We start from the raw sequence: 22,409 nt of genomic DNA on the forward strand, positions 1-22,409 counted from the left end.
GACAAACTTTAGGTTGGCTTGAGAAAATCAAGCCTGAAAGTTTAAAGCAGTTGTAAAAGATTGAAGTTGGAAAATTTAGATAGATAGAATAGATATATTGATGCTAGCATGTTTCTAGCATGATTAGCATTTTGCTACCATCTTGTTAGCATGGTTCTAGCATGATTAGCTTGTTTAATTTATTTGCAATTCTGTTTTTTTTTTTTCGTTGCATTATGAAACTGTGCAATTAAATGTGTAACGTCTTTTAAATGTAACCACTCTTTATTCAAACGCAACAATTATTTACAGAATTTTAAAACAAAACAAAAAATAGAAAGAAAAATTCCTATGAATTCTGTTTGGTCAGACAATACAATTTGAATCATTCCACATTGTGAGATTTGCTCTTTTATGAATCAGAGGCAACAATTTGACATCAAACAAAACTGCGATCAATGACACAGTAATGAAACCAAACGACATTTTTTAAAGTAACGAAATGAAATGCCTCTACCAAAAGGCTGTCGAATTACACATGCATACACGCACACATCCCGTTCCACTCAAACGATGTGAAATTACATTCAAAACATGTATTATTAACAGTCCTATGTGCTAGTTTAGAACTGTAGTCGAAGCAGTAGGAAGATGAGATATTATGAAAAAGGACTTAATGTGCGTCAGGAACTCAGAGTGAGTGTAGAAATGATATTTGTGCTGACTTTCTGTACTGTGAATGTGTTTGTGAAGTTCATCCGGTTCTCAAGATGTGGGTAGTTACAACGTCCTGCTCCCATGTAAAGCAGTTCACAGTAGCTTCACGCAAGTTCACTGCCGGCTGCAGGGGCGTGTTCAGATGACTTCAGGAGGGTGCTTAAAACTGCATATGAAAAACCAAATAAACATCCATGTCAAAAATACAGTAAGACGTTTACATCAGTATCATGTGACTGTAGTTTATGACTGTGCTTCTGGTTTCCCTTCAGGACACGGCTGGACATCACATGTCGACCAGCACAGTACTGGAATTGTTTATTCGTTGTATAAAAATAAACAAGATGTCTTTATAATCAAGCACTGAATTCTGTTAATATTATCACGAACTGAACAGGCCTTGTTTTTTAGGTGAGAGATCAGACATGGTTGGGGTTCTGGTTGGTTGCTAGGGTGTTGTTGGAGGTTCTGAGTGGTTAATAGGGTGTTGCTAGGTAATCGTTAAGGGGTTCAGGGTGGTTGCTAGGTAGTTGTTGGAGGTTCTGAGTGGTTACTAGGGTGTTGCTAGGTAGTCATTACAGGGTTTTGGGTGATTACTAAATAGTTCTCAAGGAGTTCTGGTTGGTTGCTAGGGTGTTGTTGGTGGTTATTAGGGTGTTGCTAGGTAGTCATTAGAGGTTTCTGAGTGGTCTTTACGTAGTTGTTAGAGGTTGTGTTTCTAGGTGGCTGCTAGGTAGTCATTACGGGGTTTTGGGTGATTACTAAATAGTTGTCAAGGGGTTCTGGTTGGTTGCTAGAGTGTTGTTGGAGGTTACTAGGGTGTTGCTAGGTAGTCATTAGAGGTTTCTGAGTGGTCTTTACGTAGTTGTTAGAGGGTGTGTTTCTAGGTGGCTGCTAGGTAGTCATTACAGGGATTTGGGTGAGTACTAAATAGTTGTCAAGGGGTTCTGGGTGGTTGCTAGGTAGTTGTTGGAGGTTCTGAGTGGTTACTAGGGTGTTGATAGGTAGTCATTAGAGGGTTCTGAGTGGTCTTTACAAAGTTGTTAGAGAGTGTGTTTCTAGGTGGCTGCTAGGTAGTCATTACGGGGTTTTGGGTGATTACTAAATAGTTGTCAAGGGGTTCTGGTTGGTTGCTAGAGTGTTGTTGGAGGTTCTGAGTGGTTACTAGGGTGTTGCTAGGTAGTCATTAGAAGTTTCTGAGTGGTCTTTACGTAGTTGTTAGAGGGTGTGTTTCTAGGTGGCTGCTAGGTAGTCATTACAGGGTTTTGGGTGAGTACTAAATAGTTGTCAAGGGGTTCTGGGTGGTTGCTAGGTAGTTGTTGGAGGTTCTGAGTGGTTACTAGGGTGTTGCTAGGTAGTCATTAGAGGTTTCTGAGTGGTCTTTACAAAGTTGTTAGAGGATGTGTTACTAGGTGGCTGCTAGGAAGTCATTACAGGGTTTTGGATGATTACTAAATAGTTGTCAAGGGGTTCTGGTTGGTTGCTAGGGTGTTGCTAGGTAGTTGCTAATGGGTTATTTTGTGTTTGCTAGATAGATTAGGGGGTTCTGAGTGGTCACTATGGTGTTGCTAGGTAATCATTAAGGGGTTCTGGGTGGTTGCTAGGTAGTTGTTGGAGGTTCTGTGTGGTTACTAGGGTGTTGCTAGGTAATCATTAAGGGGTTCTGGGTGGTCACTAGGTAGTTGTTGGAGTTTTTGAGTGGTTACTAGGGTGTTGTTCTGTGTGGTTACTAGGGTGTTGTTAGGTAATCATTAAGGGGTTCTGGGTGGTTGCTAGGTAGTTGTTGGGGGTTCTGAGTGGTTACTAGGGTGTTGCTAGGTAATCATTAAAAGGTCCTGGGTGGTTGCTAGGTAGTTGTTGGAGGTTCTGAGTAGTTACTAGGGTGTTGCTAGGTAATTGCTAAGGGGTTCTGGGTGGTTGCTGGGTAGTTAGAGGTGACATCAGCAGCAAAAGATATGGACAGTGTTTCCCTTCTAAGAATGCATACAACAGAATGTAATTTCTCCCTTTTAAGAATTTGTAAGTCTATTTTGTTGTCCAAATTCTGCAGAAATAGTTGTATTTCATTATTTGCTTTCATCACAGTTTCTCCTTGCTGAGCAGATCTGAGACCCACCAGTTGAGAAGCACCTGTTTATGGCCATACAAAGTCCATCAAGTGCCATACAAATACATAAATATCAATGAAAACCATGATTTCAAGGTGAAAACGAGCAGTGAATGGCTCACCCTCAGGGTTCTGTGTGCCGTTCTCTTCTTTGGCACTCTCTGGATCACCTGAAGACAAAGCATATGTTCTCATTCAACAGTTACCATACTAGCTGCTTTATCTATGACTTTTACTTGGTTATATTTGGTGACTTTATCTGTTTGTTTATTTTTTTTCTGACACACTGGTGTTATATCTTTCACTTGGATCTTATAAGTTGCATTGAGAAAATATTGCTGGATATAAAAAAAAAACTGTGTCCGTCTTCGTTTCAGGCTGCAAAGCAACAAAATGTGATTATTTTTAAGGGGGCTGATTCTTTTCTATACCCACTGTACATGCATAAATGGTCAAATATACACAAAAATCTCAAAATGTGCGTCTGGGCAAGTACAAACCCGATTCCAAAAAAGTTGGGACACTGTACAAATTGTGAATAAGAACAGAATGCAATGATGTGGAAGATTCAAATTTCAATATTTTATTCAGAATACAACATAGATGACATATCAAATGTTTAAACTGAGAAAATGTATCATTTTAAGGGAAAAATAAGTTGATTTTAAATTTCACGGCATCAACACATCTCAAAAAAGTTGGGACAAGGCCATGTTTACCACTGTGTGGCATCCCCTCTTCTTTTTATAACAGTCTGCAAACGTCTGGGGACTGAGGAGACAAGTCTCTCAAGTTTAGGAATAGGAATGTTGTCCCATTCTTGTCTAATACAGGCTTCTAGTTGCTCAACTGTCTTAGGTCTTCTTTGTGGCATCTTCCTCTTTATGATGCACCAAATGTTTTCTATGGGTGAAAGATCTGGACTGCAGGCTGGCCATTTCAGTACCCGGATCCTTCTTCTACACAGCCATGATGCTGTAATTGATGCACTATGTGGTCTGGCATTGTCATGTTGGAAAATGCAAGGTCTTCCCTGAAAGAGATGACGTCTGGATGGGAGCATATTTTGTTCTAGAACTTGGATATACCTTTCAGCATTGATGGTGCCTTTCCAGATGTGTAAGCTGCCCATGCCACACGCACTCATGCAACCCCATACCATCAGAGATGCAGGCTTCTGAACTGAGCACTGATAACAACTTGGGCTGTCCTTATCATCTTTAGTCCGGATGACATGACGTCCCAGTTTTCCAAAAAGAACTTCAAATTTTGATTCGTCTGACCACAGAACAGTTTTTCACTTTGCCACAATCCATTTTAAATGAGCCTTGGCCCAGAGAAAACGCCTGCGCTTCTGGATCATGTTTAGATATGGCTTATTTTTTGACCTATAGAGTTTAAACCGGCAACGGCGAATGGCATGTTGGATTGTGTTCACCAACAATGTTTTCTGGAAGTATTCCTGAGCCCATGTTGTGATTTCCATTACAGTAGCATTCCTACATTATGCACTGTAGATGATGATAACTTCAAACTCTTTGCAATTTTTCTCTGAGAAACTCCTTTCTGATATTGCTCCACTATTTTTCGCCGCAGCATTGGGGGAATTGGTGATCCTCTGCCCATCTTGACTTCTGAGAGACACTGCCACTCTGAGAGGCTCTTTTTATACCCAATCATGTTGCCAATTGACCTAATAAGTTGCAAGTTGGTCCTCCAGCTGTTTCTTATATGTACATTTAACTTTTCCGGCCTCTTCTTGCTACCTGTCCCAACTTTTTTGGAATGTGTAGCTCTCATGAAATCCAAAATGAGCCAATATTTGGCATGACATTTCAAAATGTCTCACTTCCAACATTTGATATGTTATCTGTATTCTATTGTGAATAAAATATAAGTTTATGAGATTTTTAAATTATTCCATTCCTTTTTTACTCACAATTTGTACAGTGTCCCAACTTTTTTGGAATCGGGTTTGTATTTACATAAAGGGTGTCAGTTATGTCTTAAGTGGATAATTAAGTGTAATTGATGTTATGATCATGATATGATATTTTGGAAAGAGTCCCCATCCCTAGCCACTAGTGGCACCAAACAAAATAACAAAGATAATGATTTCATTCAGAGTGTGTGATGCATGAACATACAGTATGACTGTTTTCAAACAGGTTTCCTTAACTATTAGACCTGCTCCAAACTCCACATTATTGGTTAAGCAAATGTTATGTTGAGACCAAGTAGAAAAAGACATTTGATGGCCCAGAAACAGCACAACTCTCCTGTTGTGTTTTAGACTGTTAGTGTTTTAGATTTCATATATATAAATCATGTGTCAGCACATGTAACTATGACTGTGTTTTACTGATTCACATCTGAATGTGTTCTAGAGCATGCAGAGCCACACACCTCTCTGGACCTTGAAGCACAGTTTCTTCTTCTGGTAGGTGAAGTATCCGATTATGGCACCAACAGCTGCTACTGCAATCCCACAAACAACACCAACAACCGTACCAGATCCACTGTCTGCAACAGAACCACCCACACCAGGTCAACAAGTCAAAGCAGGTATTCACAGTCGTGTCACTATGTGGCTATATGGTCACTCGAGTGTTCTGGGTGGTTGCTAGGGAGTTGTTAGGGAGTTCTGAGTGGTTGCCAGGGAGTTGTTAGGGAGTTCTGTGTGGTTATTAGGGAGTTGCTAGGGAGTTCTGGGTGGTTGCTAGGGAGTTGTTAGGGAGTTCTGGGTGGTTGCCAGGGAGCTGTTAGGTAGTTCTGTGTGGTTACTAGGGAATTGCTAGTGAGTTTTGAGTGGTTGCTAGAAAGTTGTTAGGGAGTTCTAGGTGGTTGCTAGGGAGTTCTGAGTGGTTGCTAGGGAGTTCTGGGTGGTTGCTAGGGAGTTGTTAGGGAGTTCTGGGTGGTTCCTAGGGATATGCTAGGGAGTTCTGGGTGGTTGCTAGGGAGATGCTAGGGAGTTCTGGGTGGTTTCTAGGAAGTTCATAGGTAGTTGCAAGCAGTGCGGGGTAGTAATCTGGATTACGTAATCAGATTCCAAAAATTAAAATTACTTGTAATTAGATTGCATTATAAATTACTCGTAATTAGACTACAGTTACTTTTTTGTTGATTATATGATTAAAAAATTATTCACATAATTGCAATTAATCTTCATAATTTATGTATTCTCCCTATTTCTTTTTTTCTTTATCTTTTAAATTCATTTTTAAAATAGCCTACCACTTATATACATTCAGAAAACACATATAGATAATTATATGCATTGGGAAACCTTGACACGATGTAACGTTTATTGCACTTCATGTTGTTAGATTTCCCCCATGTCTCTCTGATCTTCAGGTCTGTAGATGTGGCTCGGGTCCCCTCCTTGAAAGCAAGTCTGTGGGATTTTTTAACCTGTTTTATTGTCCAGCAGGTGAAAATATTTGGGTCACTTATTAATATTTATGCTTAGTGTTTTGAACAAACCACTAACACTGAGCACTAGTAACAGTGATGCTTGACTTAACAAGCACCAGTGATAACACAATCAGACACAAAGATCTGCTCATTCCTCATTCTGCTTCATGTGTTCACTAAAGTCAACAAACACATATCAGTTGTTAAAATCCCTGTTTATTTTTTATAATATCAGTGAATAAGAAGAAACAAGAGATTCAGATAACGGTCCACTAGATGGCAGTATTATACTGGAACCACTTCAGGTTTATATTGGAGCCTATTTCTGCCACATAAAAAAAAAAATAATAATAATAATAATAATTATAATAATTTGATAAATCATAATTGACAAAATAATCTTTAAAATTGTTTAAATTAAATAAATGAAATACAATTATGAGATAAAAGTCTAAATTATGGAATACTAAGTCATAACTGAGTTTAAGTAGTCAATTATGACAAAAAAGTCAATATTATGACATACTACGGAGGCGACAGGCGACAGGCAAGACTGAACCTGACTTACAGATCCTGCAGGGGATGAAAGAGAGCGAAAGTGCTGCCCGCAGAACAAAAGACGCTCAACAGGAGTTTATTTACTTAGTGACACATAAGAACCATGAGAGGAGACATCGCTTGGAAAAACTGACCCATGATTATCCTGTCATCATTTACTCACTCATGTCCCTCCATTCACATTTCTACATTTAGCAGATTTAAAGTGACTTTAAAGAGGAACAAAAGAGCCAACAATATTCACCATATATTCTATCTAACATGCTTTATGGAAGAAAGGAAATGATAAGGGTAATTTAGATTAGATTAGATTTAACGCAATGACAATAAAGTTTGATCTAATCTAAATTACTCTTATGTCCTTTCTTTCATAAAACATGTTAGCTGATATTAGTCAGAATGTTTGTTTTATAATGTTAATCTCTAAAAGCATGTTTCATAATTAAGACTTTATGTTTCATAATTATGGCATTTTATGTCATAATTTTGATTTGAGATTTCTACTTTTTCTCAAAATTATGACTTTTTAAATGTCATATTTTGTTTTTCTTAATCTCATAACTGACATTTTGTCATAATTTCGAATTTTTTTATTATTTCAATCTAGATTTTTTTTTCCTCTAAAAAAAGTCTTACTTTGAGATTTTTTAACCTATATTTTAAACTTTTATTATGACATGTCGCAAACCCATATTATTTTCATCATTTAGACTTTTTTTTTTAATGATTATGACATTTTGTCAACTTTTTCATCTCATGATGATGTTTTTGTCATAATTTCGATTTCTCATAATTACATTTTTTACTTCTCTTATAGTTGACATTTTGTTATAATTTTGACTTTTATCTACTAATTTAAACCTCATAATTTTAATTTTGTAATAATTTTGACTTTTCAACAAAAAAGTTTGTTTTATAACATCAATTCTATTCATGATTTAGACTTATTATTTAATAATTATATTTTATGCCATAATTCCAAAATGTTTACTTTTTTATCCATAATTATGACTTTTTTACATTTTATCTGGTAATTTTGTCTGGTTTTGTCATCATTATGATTTTTTTTATTTCAACGTGTCACTCCAAACCATATTAATTTCTTTCTTCCATGAAACATGTTAGATGATCATGTCAGAATGTTTGTGCTTTATTACGTCAATCCATAAAATGGCATGGTGGCAGTTTCACATCACTGCTTCCTGCCTGCGTAGAAAGCAAACGTGACGTGTTTAGCAGCTGATCACTATTTGTTCTGAACACATGAAGCAGAAGAAGGAATGAGCAGATCTTTTGTGTCTGTTAGACTGGGTGGGACGGCAGGTATTACAGATGATCAACTCATGCTGGAAATGATGATCGTGTTATTACTTTTTTTTTTTTAAGTCAAGCATCACTGTTACTAGTGCTCAGTGCTAGGAGTTTGTTCAAAACACTAAGCATTAGTACTTATAAGTGACCCTAAATATTTTCACCTGCTGGACAAAAAAAAAATGGGTTTAAAAAAATCTCACAGGCTTACTTTGAAGGAGGGAACCGAGCCACATCTACAGACCTGAAGATAAGAGTGTTGTGAGGGGTGAAGTACCTAGAACTCCCTAACAGCTACCTAGCAACTACGCAGAACCCTCTAATGACCCCAAGCAACACCCTAGTAACCACCCCGAACCGCTAACAACAAAAATCCACCCAGAACCATCTAATGACTTCTAGCAACACCCTAGTAACCACCCAGAACCCCCTAAGAACTATATAGCAACCACCCAAAACCATCTAATGTCTCCTAGCAACACCCTAGTAACCACCCCGAATCCCCTAAGAACTACATAGCAACCACCCAGAACCCTCTAATGACCCCTAGCAACACCCTAATTACCACCCCGAATCCCTTAAGAACTACATAGCAACCACCCAGAACCCTCTAATGACCCCTAGCAACACCCTAATTACCACCCCGAATCCCTTAAGAACTACATAGCAACCCCCCCAGAACCCTCCTAATGACTCCTAGCAACACCCTAGTAACCACCCAGAACCCCCTAAGAACTACATAGCAACCACCCAGAACCATCTAATGTCTCCTAGCAACACCCTAGTTACCACCCAGAACCCCCTAAGAACTACATAGCAACCACCCAGAACCATCTAATGTCTCCTAGCAACACCCTAGTAACCACCCCAAATCCCCTAAGAAGTACCTAACAACCACCCAGAACCATCTAATGTCTCCTAGCAACACCCTAGTAACCACCCCAAATCCCCTAAGAAGTACCTAGCAACCACCAAGAACCCTCTAATGAAACCTAGCAACACCCTAGTAACCACCCCAAATCCCCTAAGAACTACATAGCAACCACCCAGAACCCTCTAATGACTCCTAGCAACACCCTAGTAACCACCCCAAACCCCTAACAAGAAGAATCCACCCAGAACCCTCTAATGACTCCAAGCAACACCCTAGTAACCACCCCAAACCCCTAACAAGAAGAATCCACCCAGAACCCTCTAATGACTCCAAGCAACACCCTAGTAACCACCCCAAACCCCTAACAAGAAGAATCCACCCAGAACCCTCTAATGACTCCTAGCAACACCCTAGTAACCACCCCGAATCCCCTAACAAGAAGAATCCACCCAGAACCCTCTAATGACTCCTAGCAACACCTTAGTAACCACCCCGAATCCCCTAACAAGAAGAATCCACCCAGAACCCTCTAATGACTCCTAGCAACACCCTAGTAACCACCCCGAATCCCCTAAGAACTACATAGCAACCACCCAGAACCACTCTAATGACCCCTAGCAACACCCTAATTACCACCCCGAATCCCTTAAGAAACTACATAGCAACCCCCCAGAACCCTCTAATGACTCCTAGCAACAACCTAGTAACCACCCAGAACCCCCTAAGAACTACATAGCAACCACCCAGAACCATCTAATGTCCCCTAGCAACACCCTAGTAACCACCCCAAACCCCCTAAGAACTACATAGCAACCACCCAGAACCATCTAATGTCTCCTAGCAACACCCTAGTAACCACCCCAAATCCCCTAAGAAGTACCTAGCAACCACCAAGAACCCTCTAATGAAACCTAGCAACACCCTAGTAACCACCCCAAATCCCCTAAGAACTACATAGGAACCACCCAGAACCCTCTAATGACTCCTAGCAACACCCTAGTAACCACCCCAAAACCCCTAACAAGAAGAATCCACCCAGAACCCTCTAATGACTCCTAGCAACACCCTAGTAACCACCCCAAACCACTAACAAGAAGTATCCTATCCTAGCCCTCTAATGACTCCTAGCTACACCCTAGTAACCACCTTGAATCCCCTAAGAACTACCTAGCAACCACCCAAAACCCTCTAATGACTCCTAGCAACACCCTAGTAACCACCCCAAACCCCTAACAAGAAGAATCCACCCAGAACCCTCTAATGACTCCTAGCAACACCCTAGTAACCACCCCCGAATCCCCTAACAAGAAGAATCCACCCAGAACCCTCTAATGACTCCTAGCAACACCCTAGTAACCACCCCGAATCCCCTAAGAACTACATAGCAACCACCCAGAACCCTCTAATGACCCCTAGCAACACCCTAATTACCACCCCGAATCCCTTAAGAACTACATAGCAACCCCCCAGAACCCTCTAATGACTCCTAGCAACACCCTAGTAACCACCCAGAACCTCCTAAGAACTACATAGCAACCACCCAGAACCATCTAATGTCCCCTAGCAACACCCTAGTAACCACCCCAAACCCCCTAAGAACTACATAGCAACCACCCAGAACCATCTAATGTCTCCTAGCAACACCCTAGTAACCACCCCAAATCCCCTAAGAAGTACCTAGCAACCACCAAGAACCCTCTAATGAAACCTAGCAACACCCTAGTAACCACCCCAAATCCCCTAAGAACTACATAGGAACCACCCAGAACCCTCTAATGACTCCTAGCAACACCCTAGTAACCACCCAGAACCTCCTAAGAACTACATAGCAACCACCCAGAACCATCTAATGTCCCCTAGCAACACCCTAGTAACCACCCCAAACCCCCTAAGAACTACATAGCAACCACCCAGAACCATCTAATGTCTCCTAGCAACACCCTAGTAACCACCCCAAATCCCCTAAGAAGTACCTAGCAAACACCAAGAACCCTCTAATGAAACCTAGCAACACCCTAGTAACCACCCCCCAAATCCCCTAAGAACTACATAGGAACCACCCAGAACCCTCTAATGACTCCTAGCAACACCCTAGTAACCACCCCAAACCCCTAACAAGAAGAATCCACCCAGAACCCTCTAATGACTCCTAGCAACACCCTAGTAACCACCCCAAACCACTAACAAGAAGTATCCACCCAGAACCCTCTAATGACTCCTAGCTACACCCTAGTAACCACCTTGAATCCCCTAAGAACTACCTAGCAACCACCCAAAACCCTCTAATGACTCCTAGCAACACCCTAGTAACCACCCCAAACCCCTAACAAGAAGAATCCACCCAGAACCCTCTAATGACTCCTAGCAACACCCTAGTAACCACCCCAAATCCCCTAACAAGAAGAATCCACCCAGAACCCTCTAATGACTCCTAGCAACACCCTAGTAACCACCCCGAATCCCCTAAGTACTACATAGCAACCACCCAGAACCCTCTAATGACCCCTAGCAACACCCTAATAACCACCTCGAATCCCCTAAGAACTACCTAGCAACCACCCAGAACCCTCTAATGACTCCTAGCAACACCCTAGTAACCACACCCGATCCCCTAACAACAAGAATCCACCCAGAACACTCAAGCACTTTGCCTTTTCTCACAAACATGTAACATGTAAGAAGTGGAGAATATGATACCGTTCGGCTCAGAAACTGCTCCAGCACTGCGAGCTGTAATCAGAGAGAACCAAACAGGATTAAACACAGATATTGGCAAAACCGTAGCTATGTAATATTTAAAATATACAATTACTTCCTTGTTTATTTTAGATGCTTTTTGCTGCACATATTAAGCCAGTGTACTGAAAATAATCAATCGCTTACAATATTTTATTATTATTTATTTTCATGAAATGCTTTATGCATTAGTATCTCTGATGCCTAGAAGCCCAGACCTGATTACACCTTTTATTCAAACCGTGATTATTGTATATATACCTATATTATGTATACTATTTAATATACTCACAATATATACAATTTTTAATTGTTTACAAAAACTACTGAGGTTTTCATTTTGAGTGTTTTAAGACCTTGAGCAAGTTTTTTTTTTTTTTTTTATAATTCAGGCCAGACTCAACTTACTTTATCAAACCTGAGAATAATACATAATAATATTAAAGGCGTTAAGATTAAAGTACACACTGCAAAACATAATGTAAATATGACCAAATGACATAAAACAAAAGTGCTGCACCTCTGCCTTGACCTGCGCTGTGCTGGTCTGCATCTCCCATTTTTGTCTTTACTGTAAGCAAGCATATAATTAACATATATTGCATTATAAATGTATTGATTCTATACTGAATATGGAAACTTCATTCATTTAGAATCAAGTTGAATTTGTACAGCAGGTTTAGAAAAAAATATTGCATGTTTATGGCCATGCTAAAATTTGAATAAAATAATTACCTGGATCCTGTGGTTGTGCTTTCTCTTCTGTAAAGTAAATGATAAATGACATATGAACAGTCTGCTGCTAGTGTTTATTTATTATTATTTATTAGCACACACTGTCTGATTCACTGCATATATTTTGTGCTGAAATACTAATCATCTCTTTTAATTGACAGTTTTCACTTTCCAAACTAGGAGCAGCAAATAAATGAAGTGTGTGATTACCAACAAGTAACTGAGTGCAGGTAATCAGACACACGCCACTACATTCTGTTCCAGTTCAGTCATGCATTATGTGAGCACCTGAAATGCAATCAAACTGCCAAGACACAGCGCTTTATTCTATGTTCAGTGCTGTGTGACGCCTCGTATGTGCAAAGTCATTGCACAGATAGATTTTTTTATTTTTATCTCATAATTTTGACTTTTTTAACAAAAAAGGTTTGTTTTACAACATCCAATTCAATTCACGGTTTAGGCTTCTTATTTAATAATTATGAAATTTTATGCCATAATACCAAAATTTCAAATTTTGTAAGTATAATTTCAAAAATGTAAGTATAATTCATTATTAATCTACTGACAGTATTAACTGTAATAGCACGGGATCATTTTATGTTCTGCTGTAATTCCAGATTTAAATCAGCTGCTGCTGGAACAACCAAAACAAACACAAACGCCCTAAAGCTTTGTGATGATCTCTTACCGAACGCATCAGAAAGATCGAATTCTGCAGACATATCTGGAGAAAACACAGAAGCACATGTAAACACAAAGCTGAACGTGACAGACAGTAAAACAGCAGTCTAATTAATGACAGATAGTCCAGCGTCAGACCTTCCACAGCCCCTTCAGGGTCCACAGGTTCCTCTGGTACAGCAGTAAAGTCTAGAAAAACACCAACATTTGTGACGTTTAGTCCAGAAAACAAGGCCAAAATAAGGTGAATCTCATCAAAACATGCCCAAGTCACATTTCACAACAAAATCATTTTAATATATATTTATTTTCATGACTACAAAGCTAATTAGTAACTCAAATTCTCATTACTGTAGTATGCACTCACAAGATTTTAATTCCTATTATTATAATAATTATTATAATTCTTATTTGTTTAAAGATTTATCTTTTAGATTCTAATTACTGTAATACAATGATTTTTGTTTTTAAAAAAATCAACAAACATAAATGACAGAACAACAATGTACAAATCCCTCAAAATAAATAAAATAAATAATTTAATTTAATTTATTTTATTTTTATTTATTTTTTTGTAGTAGTAGATAAAAAATAGAAAGGGAAATAGTTAGGGAATATGTGCTTAATGCATCACAAAAATAATGTAAATATAAAATACAAATGCAACAAAAGTGTATAAAAAAATTTAACATGCTTCATTTTTTTATGATAAATACAATATCCAATTTCTTTCTTTTGATTATAGGATGATGTGACCCAGGCATTGACGGGTTTTGTAAGATTCGCCCAAAGTAGATAATATGTCTTTGTTTCAGTGTGTATTTTCTAAAACATGCTGGATTAAAGCAAACGCTGATCTAAGTTTCTGTTGTTCCTGGAATAAGTTTTATATTGACCATGTTCACATTTGACATTGTTTCAGTTACAGAGGAGAAACGCACCTGCTTCAGTCTCTGCACCTGCTTCTGCTTCCCCTGCAGACGCCACACATGCAAACAAACAAACAAACAAACAAACAAACAAACAAACTCATTTCACTGGACACCAGAAACCCCGCGCTGATCTGAGCTCTGTTTCTAAACCTTCATGTGCACCGACTGAAGCAGCATCCCAACAGGAGCCTTAAACAGTCAGTGATTTGATTCTTTTCTCCACAGGAATGACTCAGAAAAAAGAGGATTTGATGCTCAAGTGATTTCAATAGAGTTCAGTGTTTAAAACGTGTCACTGCGTTATCAACATAGAAAACTCTTTTCACATTTCTGGGCTTCTCAGAAACAGTCACAGTTGGGTAAACTTCTGTAGCGGTGAACGGAAACTAATATATTTTTTGCACTCCAATAGCAAAAGTGTTTCTATGACTTTCCAAAAGAGGAAGTAAATATGTTGATTGCGTCGGTCAGAATAAAGAAAGATGTCAGATTCGCTGTTCTGTTAAGAAACACTGTTTTTCTGTAATTTCATGCAAAAGGTAATACAACACAAAGTATAGTGTTACAAATCTAAATTACATTTTTAACCCCTTTTCTGTGCTGAAAATCCTTTACATAATTTAGTTATAAGTCACTGTTGTTTCAAAAATTGCTTGTAAAATCTGTTATTATGCTGTATTATTACCAAATGTCGCATTCAGGGGTTTTATCAACTTGTTTTCTTTTGATTAACACAGGTTTTGTGTTTCTTTGATCTCAGTTTTTGCATGAACCAAAATTATGCACAAATAATGTTTTTTTTTTTCAACTAAAAATCTGAGGTGCATGAGCCCAGATCAATGAGGACTACGATCAATCAGCTCCTAAAAGAAACACAAAACCTGCGCTGATTGAAAGAAAACAAGCTGATAAAAAGATTTAACCCAAGATATGGTCATAATACAGCATAATGAGAGATTTACAAGCTATTTTTAGTGTAAAAGTGTAACCAAAAAATCCCCCAAAAGTACAAAAATTATCCAATTTATTTTATTTTTTGGTAAGTTGTTCTACTCCGTGTGAGTTAAGTCGGGTTTAGTCCAACGCGATAACATTAACTCACTATTTCTGGGAAAAACTAAATCTTTTCTGGGTCAGAATGACCGGAACACAACGTGATGATAGAAATGATAATATATGAAGCCTCGCTTGATTTACAATAGTAATAACTGTGCACACATGGCATTAGTCTGTGAAAAGGGTCAATACTAAAACACGCATAGAAATAGATAACGCAGAAATTGGGTAAATTAATCCATTTGATTGAATTGCATTCTTATTCTTAATTTGCATATTTAATAAATTACCTTTTTTATTAACAATTTATTCAATTTGTCAAAGGATAGATGCGATTCTGCTTCAGAATTTAGTCATTTTACCTCCTTCTGCTTCCTCTTGTGCTTCCTCTGTTTCTGCATCATCTGGAGCTTCTTCGGGCTTGATTTCTGACAAAACAAAGATTTTCTAGATCTCTTCTGGAAAGAGTAATATACATTTTGGTATTGTAGAAAGGTGGTTTGATGCATTTCTATCCGTCACGTGGTAGAAACCTATCGAACTGAGACATTATTCAACAGATCCTCAAAACCACGAGAGACAAGAAACACAACCCTGAAGACATTAAATACGGCTCTGGGTCTCGTGTTTGGACTATGAACGTCATTTAATGTGTCGTAAAATTACTAAAGCAAACATGCAGAACTGTAACATGAGTATAAGATTAAATAGTTTTCATATGAAGTCAGAGATGTCGTCTATATTTAATAAAATCTGTTTTTTTTAAAGAGTGATATAAGAATATTTATAGAACGCCATAATAACATGTTGACTTCGTTAGAGTTTAACTGTGGCAATAAAAGGCTGTTCATAAAAATCTGTTGTTTCTATGCAACGAAAGCAAAGCAGATTTTATAGATGAGGTCAGATTGTGAAGATCAAGCTGTGAGATAAAGCAGACAGTAAATCTGTGTTTCACCTTGTTCAGGATCTTCAGCAGGTGGATCGGCTTCTGAAAGTCAAAGTATTCCGTGTCTGTAACCTTCAGATAATCTTAAAACAGCATGATATATATAAACTGAAAAGAAAGTGAGCTGCGTACCTGTTTTAGTTGCATCGGCGTCATCTAGAACCACAATCAACAAACACTGATCAATATCACATGTTTGCATGAATACAGGCTGTTATATACAGGTGTGCACAAAATATTTAGGCCTAAATTTCAGATTTATGTGTTTGAATTGCATATAAAATCTCCATGCATCTGGATAACATAAACTAAGTTTTAACATAAACTAATAAAGTTGATGCGATGCATATTTGTCAGTCATGCATAACACTGTTATTGTAGTTAACTAAACTAAAATTAAAACCATTTTTAAAAAATCTTATCTTAAATAAAATAAATGTTAACTGAAATGAAGTAAAATATATAAAACTTAAACTCAGTTGGCAATATTTCTTATTTTCATTTAGTTTATCTTGATGTACTATAACTAAAAATGAAATAAAAATGAATAAAAACTATATAGACATATTTTAAAACAACAAAAATGTATAAAAAAAAATGCCAGAGAAAATGACTAAAACTTAAACTAAAATTAACATGAAATCTTATTCAAAATATTAACAAAGACTATACTAGTATCTCAATAATACTAAAATAACACAGATACATAAATGAAACGCATCAGATTTCACTCAGAAACCATGCTATAGTTTATTATTAGCTATTTGCATCTATTTGATTTAATTTAAATAACCATATTATTCAAAATAATGCATTTATTCAAATGGCTCTGAATCAGCATAAATCTGTTAAGTGGGAAAACTATTACATTTATTCAGTTTAAAGGTTTGAAACTGGTTAAAATATGACTGTAACTGTGGAACACGCAATAATCAATTAGATAAATATATGAAATTTAAACAAAGTGGTGATAAATATGTAAACGTTGTTGTCGTGCATTTAAAACAATTACAGAAATCTGACCGGTTTCATTTATGTATCACATTAAAGTTTATGTTAAAGCTGTGTAATCCAAATAAGTTGAAATTTTACATGCAATTCAAATACAGAAATCTTTAAAATATTTTTTAAATGCTTTTGGAGTTAGTTTCAAATATAAATGACCACAAGACTCATATTTCAATTGAATGCAGTGTAAGTTTCTTTAGATAAAAGCAACTCATATTCAGCCAATTATTTGATGATGAACTGAGCTCTTTACAGTCCAGCGAGCACAGAAAGCGCTGCAGTATGACTTTCTATCCCATTATAAGCTTAGGAAAGTGAAATAAGGATGAGTTTGGGAAGAGAATGTCCTGAATAGCTTTTTGAGAAAGTCATTTGAAAATGCCACAAGTGTGAAGATATCAGAGACGTCTCGTATCTCTACCTGCTTCAGGAGCCGCTGCTTCTTCTGCTTCTGCTTCAGCAGGTTTCTCTTCAGCTGAAGGAGCAAACGCATTGAAGCAGGAGTCAGCAGTCTGTGTGTGTGTGTGTGTGTGTGTGTGTGTGTGTGTGTGTGTGTGTGTGTGTGCGTGTGTGTGTGTGTGTGTGATAACATCAGTCTGACTGTCTGTGTGAACGTCCAGCAAGTGCTTGTTAAACACTGCATCTGCATTTTTACTTTCATTACTTCAGTTTCCATTAGAATTGCAGTTTTATTTTTGTTGTGCTATTGCAATTTTTATTAGGTTTTTTGTATTTCTACTTATTTTCATTTTTATTTTAGTTTTTATTAATTTCTTAGTAATTTTTGTGCTTCAGCTTAAACTTATTTCAGTTTGTTTCCAAGGTTTTTTATCTAATATTTATATTTTATTTCAGCTTTATTTCAATTACTGCAATGATTTTATTTATATGTATATATAATTTTAGTTTTAGTTCAGTTTTAGTTTTTTATTCCCCCCAGTTAGTAACTTTAATTCTTTAACAAACTTATTTCAACAAATTATTTTTTAATTGCCAAAGCATCATTTATGGTTTTTGGTTTGAAATAAAATAAAATAAAATAAAATAAAATAAAATAAAATAAAATAAATAAATAAAATAAAATAAAATAAATATTGCATGTCTATTTTTTTTATTTTTAATAAAATAAAATAAAAAAAAAAAAAAAAATAATATTGCATGTCTAAATAAAAAAAAAAAAAATAAAAAAAAAATAAAATAAAATAAAATAAAATAAAATAAAATAAAATAAATAAAATAAAATAAAATAAAATAAAATAAAATAAAATAAAATAAAATAAAAAATAAAATAAAATAAAATAATATTTTTAAATAATTTTAGTTTCAGTTCAGTTTCAGTTTGTATTTTTAATGCTTCAGTTTTAATATATTATTTAATTTATTTCAGTTAGTTGCCAAGGCAACATTTCTAATTTTTGTTTAGTTTAAGTTTTAAATATTTATATTTTATTTTATTTGAGCTTTTATAAAATACTGAATGATTTTTAATATTATTTAGTTAAATGTTTAGCTTTTATTTTATTTCCAGTTAGTAATTTAGTGTTTCATCTTAAACTCGTCGAGTTGCCAAGCCAGCATGTCTGATCTGTTGCGTCTGTTTTCTCAGCAGAACGCAATAGAGAGGAAAATATGTCATAGTCAAAACCACATGATTATTACAGGCTTCCCAGCCCACCATCTGATGAATTTCTATGACTTTTCCAGGCCTTCACGGTTACAGGATATTTGAAGGATTTTAAAAAATCATTTTATTAAAGATTGCGTTCAGAAAGAGCAGCTTCTGGCTATGAAATATTTTAGGGCTGAGAATAACTGGGACACATTATCTTTTAGAAAGACCCATGACTTTTACATTCCCTTCTTAAAATGTCAGGTTTTTTATGGCTGTTTTTAATATCCATAATATATGTGTATATATGTCTATACAGTATGCCTCGGCTTTGTGTGTTGTTTGTGGTGTGTGACGGCTTTATTTCAGAGCTATATGTGTTCAGATCACCTGCTGGTGTTTCTTCAGCCTCTTCTATCGCAGCGTCTGAGGAAACACACATCAGTTCTTAAACATCAGCTAAAGCATGTTGTTTTGTGAGCAGAACTGAACACCTGTGTTAAATGAGGTGTACCTGACTCAGGGTTGGTGTCTTCAGGCTCTGTTAACACACAAAAAACAACACATGTCATTCTTTATTACTATACACAGTTGCTGATGAATACACATCTATAGGATGCACAGTCTATATTAATGCACTGACTAACAGAACAGTTTATTCTGATATATGTAAAATGTATATTGAACACTGATGTCAAACTGCATTAGGCCAGTTGAAGCCGTGCGTTACAGTGATTTTACCACAGCAAACAAGGGCTGTTTGGATTGTGCCTAAGAATCATTATTATAGATGCTTTTCATCTAATATTTAGATTTTATTTTATTTCAGCTTAATTTCAATTACTGGATTGTTTTAATCCATTAAATCATTTTTAATAGTGTTAGTTAAGTGTTATTTTTTTTATCAACAGTTTGAATAAGTTTTATTTTTGCATTTTCTGTTTTAATTTTAATTTTAGTAATTCTGTTGTGTTTTGTAATTTTTATTATATTTCTATATTTCTGTTTTTTTTTCAGTTTTAGTTTTAGTTATTTTAGTACATCAACTTAAATGAAAATGATGTTGTCTTGGCAGTTAACTGAAATAAAATGTTTTTTTGATATATGATTTTATTTCAAGTAATATATATGGGTCAAAGACGATAAGATGTCCGCATTTAAAGAAATTTACAAAATTGATTTTATATAGAAAGCACATTAAATGTAAGTAAATGTCTAGTTTTAAGGTTTCAAATAAGTTTTGGGAGTGTAACACAGTATTTATGTAAAAATTCATGTTACATGGTCATTCAGTGTAACACAATGTTTATGTAAAAATTCAAACAACATGCTTATTCTGACTTGTACATATTAATATATATATATATAAATAATGGAGCGTATTAAATTTTATTGTGTTTTAAATGAGTAAAAAAATCTTACTGACAAATGAGCAAAACCTAGGATAGTGAGAAATTTTAAAAATGTAAAATTACAACTAATTAGTATTTGGGGTGAAAGTAATAAGTCCTTTAATATGTCATAAATTGATTTTTGTTGTAAATATGCCTGACAAGACTGTTACACTGAATGACATTTTACTGGGTGTCTTCTGCAAATCAGGGGAAAATGTATGATATTTATTTTTTGCTCAGAAAAACAAAAGCAAAATTGCAATTAAATCAAACAGAAAACTTTTTAATTTTTTTTTTGTGGGGGGGGGGGGGGCAACAACAATTTAAAGCAGTATTACACTTATTGTTTTTATAATTAAACCCTTTTTCGTATTTGACCCATATATATATATATATGTTTAATTGTAGATTTAGTTAACTATAATAACCCTGGCTTTAGTTTTAGTTTTTATTATTAAAATTATATAGCCAAGTAAACTTTAGTATGTCAAATTATTTAATTTAGTTGCCAAGGCAACCTTAAGTTTTTTCATCCAATATTTATATTTTATTTTATTTCATCTTATTTAGATTTGTAATAGCTTTAATTTAGTAAACGTCTCTCACTCGTGGTAAAATCAGTGTAAAGTGCTTTAATGTTAATGTCTGTGTTTGTTTAACCTGCAGTAGCTGCTGCCTCATCCACAGCATCCTCCGCTGGGTCTTCAGGTGTTTTTTCAGGTGATATTTCTCCAGGTGCTGGTTCTTCAGGTGCTGGTTCTTCGGGTGCTGGTTCTTCAGGTGCTGGTTCTTCCGGTGATATTTCTTCAGGTGATGTTTCTTCCGGTGATGTTTCTTCCGGTGATATTTCTTCAGGTGATGTTTCTTCAGGTGATGGTTCTTTAGCTGGTTCTTCAGCGTCTGCAGCTGTAACAGAGATCTCACAATCAGACAGGTGACACCATCCCACAGATTTGTTCCTGTCAGCATCAGGAGCATCAGCGGCTGTCAGATCCTATCTGTCTAACACGCTCCTCTCTCGTCCTGAACCTGAAACTCAACCTCAACCTCAACCCAACCACACAACCATAAAACACACGCACAGTCTCCGTCGCCTCGCTGGAATCCAGCAGTAAATCTCCCGCGGCGCTGTTTTCAGCGTATAGATATAAGATTATTATGGTACGTGTCGCGACAGTTGCTGCACTTCTATCTACTGTAACATCAGAAACATCCAGTGAGGGAGTCTATCAAGAACAGACCTGTTCCAGACCCTCATATCGGCTTTACAAGAGCTGTTCATTACTAGGACTGGATGACACTGCCTTAACATGACAATACGTACAAATACAGGTTTGTTTCCATCAATGTTAGGACAAAATGACATCACAGCTAACAGGGAACATTTTTTAAACGTTATATCAATGTTAGGACAAAACATTCTCAAAGTACTGTTTATGGAACTTTATGAATATTTGACAACATTGAGAAATTCTCATAATGTCCTTATGATGTTATTTGTACGTGATGAACATCTAGGAAATGTTTTTGTAACCCTTTAAATAATGTTACAATCACGACAAGAAATCTGGACATTTTAACATTCTTAGAATAGTAAAAAATAAACATTCAAATAAACGTTAAACTTTTTTTCTGGGGCGGAAACAAAATGAGGAACACCGTTTAAGAAACGTGGTTTGTAACCTTTACAACCTAAATTATAGGAAGCAAAAAAAATGGATGTTTTAACCGTTTATAAAGTAACAAAAATAAATGTTCAAATAATAAAAAAAATTAAAAAAAAAAAATACAAAACATTTTTGTAACCTTTAAATAATGTTGCAATCAAAACAAATGTTTTTAGAATTTTAAAAATAAACGTTCAAATAAGATTTTTTTTGTATGAAATTAAAGTTAGCAGATCTAAAGTATAGCAGATTCATGTTAAGGACAATTATTTTTGTTAAACCTTTACGTTATACTTTTCTGTGGTACCAACAAGAAAATTGGACATTTTAACATTCTTAGAATATTAGAAATAAACATTCAAATAACGTTATACTTTTCTGTGGTAAAAATAGTAAAAAAAAAAAAAAAGTACAACATTTAAGAAACGTTTTTGTAACCTTTAAACAACGTTATAGTCACAACAAAAACTACATTTTAATGTTTAGAAAATAACAAAAATAAATGTTCAAATAATGTTAAATGCTAAGTAAATTAATACTGTACAACGTTTAGGAAACTTTTGTGTAATCTTTAAATAATGTTGTAATAGTTTTTAGAATAAAAAAAACGTTCAAATAACATTCATTTTTGTGAAATTAAAATTAGCAGATCAGTTTAAGAAACCATTTTGTAACCTTT

The 22,409-nt window shown here is 35.8% G+C and overlaps 1 protein-coding gene across 1 annotated transcript; it reads right to left on the reverse strand.

Annotated features, from left to right (window-relative positions):
* Positions 1–245: 245 nt before the first annotated feature.
* On the reverse strand, positions 246–21,321 carry LOC109103172 (fibrous sheath CABYR-binding protein-like). The gene is made up of 17 exons (XM_042764481.1): positions 21,316–21,321; positions 20,724–21,057; positions 19,184–19,210; positions 19,060–19,095; positions 17,482–17,535; positions 16,185–16,208; positions 16,062–16,094; positions 15,466–15,531; positions 14,057–14,089; positions 13,254–13,304; positions 13,123–13,158; positions 12,432–12,458; positions 12,217–12,267; positions 11,658–11,690; positions 5,210–5,326; positions 2,926–2,973; positions 246–862 (listed from the first exon to the last, which is right to left on the reverse strand). Exons 1-17 carry the CDS (start codon positions 21,319–21,321, stop codon positions 801–803), a joined length of 1,038 nt encoding a protein of 345 aa, XP_042620415.1. The 3' UTR covers positions 246–800.
* Positions 21,322–22,409: the final 1,088 nt, after the last annotated feature.

Source organism: Cyprinus carpio, chromosome A9 (assembly GCF_018340385.1).
Source record: "Cyprinus carpio isolate SPL01 chromosome A9, ASM1834038v1, whole genome shotgun sequence".
Taxonomy (NCBI): Eukaryota; Metazoa; Chordata; class Actinopteri; order Cypriniformes; family Cyprinidae; genus Cyprinus; species Cyprinus carpio.